The following is a 6,103-nucleotide window of genomic DNA, read 5'->3' on the forward strand; positions in this document are numbered from 1 at the left end:
TTGTATAGTAAGGTTTTGTTCAGACTTTGGAGCAATGAAAGTTCAATTTTTTTCACAAACATCTTTACAAATCTCAGGTTAAACAAGGTAGCATAAATATCAAAATCTCACCACTTCTGGGTTTCTATTATTTTGCCTTGGAATTTCTTCGTAGGTGATTGAGCATCCATGTCCCCTCGGGCAGTTATTATTACGTACCATTTACCAGTAGTTTGGATGGATAAAATTGTTGGCGTCTCGTGTTTCTCCAATTCAAGCGGCCTTCTCTGTTTGGGTCAAAGGAAGGGAGATGATGCGCGTAACAACGATGGAATGGGACCGTGAATTATCATCGTGAATAGCAGTTTTCGTCCTTACATTCAAAAGAAAAATAAAAAAGATTCTTACGTAAAATTTTTCATTAAATGAGTCATTTTTTCTTTATTAAAATAGGATATATGAATGAAAGAAGTAATATCTTTCGCAAAATACTTCCTTTTTTTTTCTGCTAAGAATTATTATACAATTGGATTTTTGGAGTTTCTGAATCATCAGGGATTAGTCCGTCCGACACAGGAAGACAAAATCCCTTTCAACAAATTGAACTAATTGAACTAGTACTGCATTAAGTGGCCTTGAACATGAAGCCATTAAAAATTTTTTTTTTTTGGGGTGTTGGTTGGTGTTTTGGGGGGGGGGGGGTTACTTGTAAGAGCAGCTTCTGTGTGTTTTGTGACGACCCCACCTCCCCCTAAGGCGTACCAAAGGGTTCGGCGGACCGCCCGCCCAACTCTCGCCAGGACTCACTCACTCGTATCACATGCATACATCCATAGACCATAAATAACATCGCAATTCAAGCTTATAATTTACATTGATGCACAATCAAGATACAAAACCTCAATATACCCAAATTGGTTCAAAGTGTATATAATCCAGATACAAAACATCCTATTCGAGTAATAGCGCGAGTACAAGTCAAAAGTCAAAAACAACTAGTCTACGCTAGTTTTTACATATCTCACGCCTCGCTCGTACCCCTGAAAGGAAAACAAATGGAGTGGAATGAACTAAAAGCCTAGTGAGGTTCCCAATAGCAAATTGACCATTATTTATAAGTACAAGTTTTCGATATAGCAAAGTAACGAGCATGAAGAGTTCATAAAGGTGAGCAATAACACGTCAAGTAGCAATCTCAAAATGAGCGAGTGTAAATGTTTTTCAGAATAAACAATAATCCAATAAGCAATAATCATTCCAAAACATAAGGATACGGATGGCTCTCAGGAGCCAACTTCCCATTCCCAAACGTGAGGGATTTTACAATTCCAGTGATTAAAATATTAGGGTTTCTAATCTTTTAAAACAAAATAAGGTTTTAAATCAAACCCAAAGAAATACACTTTAGTATCTTCTTGACAAACAACCTCCTAATATTCGGGTGTCACATGTTGCCCCGTATCCTATCTCAGAATCGTATTTAACTACGATTCCATCACTTAAAAAGGTAAAAGGCTACGAAAATGGTTACCGATTAAGTTTATGGCGAATATAGTAGAGTAGTTATGGATTACAAAGATTCTAAATTAAGTACGAGTACGATTACACGCTTTTGGTACATACTATTAAACAGAGCATTATTCTAATATGATACCATCATTTTTATCGAAGCAAGTCAACTTCATCACACCATTATCTGTCTGTCCATGTTAAACCATGCATGCATGACTCCTCCTAATAGCGTAAGTTTCTTGCGTTTTTGTCATTCTTTACACAATTGATGCTACTATAGCTCAACTGTATGTAACAGTTATCAATATATATATATATATCTTATAAACACCAGGAGAGAATCTTAGGGTACAATGCACCAGAAGTAGATATAACTAATTTTTTTTAATTCCCAAGAAATTAACGTATCTTGAAAAATGTTAAGTCACTAATACTAATAATAACAACAACAGATAGACGATCCTTAATTACATTAGATGTAGTAATCTGGATATGTTTTTGTAATCGGGTGAACGAATGCAGCCTATTCAGTTTCCAAAACAGCATTCATTCCGGAAGTGGAATTAATTTATAAAATTAAAACAGCATTTTCTTCTAAAAATCCCTCCTGTCTGTTGCATGAAAAATCAAAAGCATACAGAGACTAGTATCCTAGAAATAAAATATACCGAGATGTACCACTGAAATAATTTGTCCAATTTAAAATAATCTAAAAGTAACAAGCAGTTAAGCAAATGTGATCGATATGGACTAAAAATAATACCTCTTCCGCCCTACTTTAATAGGTTTATTTTTCTTTTTCATCCGTCAGGCTAACTACTTTCCAATTGAAGGGTATACTTAACTTTGAATTTTTTTAAAATGTCTTTATTTAATATAGGTTATTTTTTTATTATAACCTAACTTTTCATCAATACTTACTATTATTGTAATTAATATAAGATTAACTAGTAATACTCCATTTAATATAAAAATATTTTAAAAAGATAGTAGGCTAAATTTATCCTTCCAATAAAGTTAATTTACTTTTCTTAAACCGTATGAAAAATCAACCAGCACTATCAAGTTTACCCTCCTTAGAAATTTGAAAGTCATCGAGTTTTCTATCTGCTAGCTAGAAGTCGTCGGTTTCATACTACAGTTTTCCATTTTCTGTCAGTCAAGTTCACACCAACCAAATTAATACTCCTAGGTCCCCCAAGCGACCACACTCGTACATGAGTTTAAAAAAAAAACAAAAGAAACAAGACTGTAATTAGATCCAAAGATAGTTGTATTTTGCTCCTATTTCTTTTATTCAATTCAAATACACACTTCTTATGGATTCTTTTACTCGAGTAACTTCTTATTATTCAACTGTGCAGGTACCAAGACGAAGTGGAGGATAAAGCATTAGGTTAGTAATTTTTTCCCTTTTTTTTTTCTTTGGATAGGTACATTAGGCTTGGTTAGTAAATAACAAATTCTAATTCTAATTCCAAAATAAAGTACAAAGAGCCCTAATGCTATCAAGGCTGGCCTATTTGTAAGTTTTTTCTTCTTTTTTTTTTATTAATTGAACGAAGTTCAACGCTCAAGAAAGTTACAACATCTTTGAATTTTAGTCAGATAGTATTTCATAATATTAGATTTATCATTATAGTCCCTGTATTTAGCAGAATATTTGTGATTCTATTGATACGAGACACAGAGTTTAAGATAACTTATACTTATTGGGGAAAATGTGCAATATACTTGTAACTAAATGATTCACCTGCAATAAGATAATAAAGGTAATTGTCCCAAATAAGAAATCACGTTCCCATTTTTACCACGTGGTACCTTGGACAATGACACCCCCACTGCTCACCGGCGACCCCCGCAGTCCCCACTTCTTCCCCGAATCCCCGGGCCCCATTCACACACACACACACACACACACAACAGTCGCCTACTCCAACCACAGTCCAATCCGCAGTTCCCACCTCCGCTCCTCTCCCTATTATAACTCCCAAGTCTCGACTCTAGTCTTCATCTCCCGCATTATCTTCACTAGTTCCGACCTAGCCCTTCCATTCTTGGTCTTCCTGGTCAAACGACGTCGCACCGCCGCCATGAACGCAGCTTTACCTATCGTAGATTCCATGACTAGCTTGTTTACGCCTGCTATTCTTTTCTGCATTGTGAACCTGGTGATAGGAACCATCTTCATCACCTCACGCCTAAAATCCCACAACAAACCAGACCCCGCCGCCAACTCACCTCCCAACCAGAATCAGCTCGTCCGAGCCCCCTCATTTCTCGACCGGGTCAAGTCCTTTAACTTCTCTTCCTACGTCTCCGAGCAGCCCGACCCATTTCACGCCGTGACCCAGAAATCCGACCCACGTGAAGAGCAAGAGCAAAAAAACGTTGCGGAGGAAGAAGCTTTGCTGGAGAGTCATCATCATGATGATCAGATGATGAAGAGCAAGTTGGAGACGCGGGTGGAGGCTCCGGCGGGGAATGGTGGCCCTGCTCGAAGGATGAAGAAGTCGGCAAGCGAGAAGGCGGTGGCAGTACCGGAGGACCGGGAGGAGGTGGATCGGTGGCGGCCGGCGACGATGACGGAGAGAGAGGGGAGGTCTTCCAGTGAAACTGAAACGTTGACGTTCGGGGAGGAGGAACATGTGGACAAGAAAGCGGATGCCTTCATAAATCGTTTCAGACAGCATTTGAAACTGCAAAGGTTGGATTCGATTTTAAGGTACAAGGAAATGCTAAATAGGGGGGCTGGGTTGGAGAGCTAATGACGCTAATCTTCTTGAGACTTAAAAAAAAAAAAAAAACCCTTTTCCTCGAGCGATCTTTTATTTTACTACTACTCAAAATAAGAAGATGTTATGAACCATAACGAGTTTCCTCGTTAAATTTTACTAGTAGTGCAGGTAGCATTAGATCTTTGGGGCTGATAATATTCTATTACTAGCTACTGTGACTTTTGTCTAAATCTGTATATGTTGGCTCAGATTTATCATGTTTATCTGGGGCATTAGCTCCATAGATTGCTTCTGCCAATATCTTGTGATCGATTGAACGAGATGGAATGGCTGGTTTGTGAAAATAAATTGAGAATTTGGTGAACTCCTATTGCGAGGATACAATACGTTGCCAGTTCCAAACTCAAATTATGATGAAGATTATAACTACACTGGCTAGTTTTCACCCTCTCATTTGAATTAGGAAATGAACAACGAGTAGTTTGTTGCATTATGTTCAGAAAGGGGAGTGATCTAATTTTGAGCCCAGATGAACTCCTAAACTGTTGAATAATAAGGTTATCATTTCATTTCATTTCTCTTTTTGCCTGGTTTTTTTTTTTCCCCAATTAGAAGACAAGAGAATTGAAAGCACTGGCGTTGTCCTGCTCCTAACCCAAGCACTTTTGTCGGAGAAGATAGACCAAGACTCGCTGTCGTGCGTGTCTGAAAATGATGCCACCTTCAGATTTTCTATGTCAAGTCCAATTTGATGTTAAAGGACTTGTAAATTTGATCGAGATTGATATGAACCGAAGAGTCTCTTGATAACCAGTAAAAATGGTTATTAATCTCTTGTTAACAACTTGTTAATAACAAGTAACAACAACATTACCAGCAAAGAATGTGATGGTTAGGGAATGCGAAACTGCAGTTCATCATGGCTAAACCTTAATGCGATCAAACTCGATTATTCTCAGTTGCAAGGAGGAGGAGGAGGAGACTTGGTTTTGTTTCTTTGATTCAGCTACATACTAGAACGGCAGCTGATGAACGAGTTATGCCTCAACAGCTGAAGATGTATATGTTAAGATTAAGTCTACGTGGTTTTCACGTGGAAAATAAATATAGATTGTACTAACCATCCCAATATATCTTTCTTTCTATATATATATATATATATAATGCATAACACATGGATTTGATGTTAAGAAAAATCTATCATTATTTGTTATTTCAATTTTATCCTTATATGATAGAATAATACACAACCATCTATTTTATGCTCTAAACTCCTACATCTACGTACATAATAACTGTTACTACTATACTTATTTACTATTGCGTTTACATAATTGCTGCTACTATACTTAAAAAAAGGAACCTCCCAACCCCCACAAGAGAAAATGAAGAAGAGAAGAGAACCAGATTTAGACCGCTCTTCGGGTTGAAGTCTTAATAATTGAAATGTTAACGTAGGAAAAGAAAAAAGAACAACCCCCAACCCCCACAAAAGAAAATGAAGAAGAAGAAGAAGAAAATGGCAATCCAAGTAAAGGAATATTTGCCCCTGGGGCAAATATAAAGCCTACACAGTTCTAGGACATATTAAAACCCTGGGGCAAGTAATTGTGTTTGGATTGCATTTTTCATGATTTTTCATGAAAAAATTATTGTAGCGATTTGATGTATGTGAGGAAAAAAGGTAATTAGGAAATGTAATCATGGAAAACGATGTAATTTTCCGACGGAAAATCGCAATCCAAACAAGAGCTAAGTCTTCGTTAGAGCCTTTGGGCCAATTTTTGTGCTGCATACTTTGAAATATTTCTAATCTCTTTCTCACTCAAAAAAAAAAAAAAAACTTTTTTTTTTCCTAATTTTTTGGGAAGGGA

At 36.9% G+C, this 6,103-nt stretch overlaps 1 protein-coding gene across 1 annotated transcript; it reads left to right on the forward strand.

Moving 5' to 3' along the window:
* The first annotated feature begins 3,452 nt into the window (after positions 1-3,452).
* On the forward strand, positions 3,453-4,608 carry LOC113775000 (pathogen-associated molecular patterns-induced protein A70). Its single transcript, XM_027319683.1, has one exon. The coding sequence runs from the start codon at positions 3,585-3,587 to the stop codon at positions 4,257-4,259; it is 675 nt and encodes a 224-aa protein (XP_027175484.1). The 5' UTR covers positions 3,453-3,584; the 3' UTR covers positions 4,260-4,608.
* The last annotated feature ends 1,495 nt before the right edge of the window (positions 4,609-6,103 follow it).

Source organism: Coffea eugenioides, chromosome 6 (genome assembly GCF_003713205.1).
Source record: "Coffea eugenioides isolate CCC68of chromosome 6, Ceug_1.0, whole genome shotgun sequence".
Taxonomy (NCBI): Eukaryota; Viridiplantae; Streptophyta; class Magnoliopsida; order Gentianales; family Rubiaceae; genus Coffea; species Coffea eugenioides.

Coding starts and splice junctions, on each gene's coding strand:
- LOC113775000 (XM_027319683.1), top strand. CDS start 3,585: ATGAACGCAGCTTTACCTATCGTAGATTCCATGACTAGCTTGTTTACG.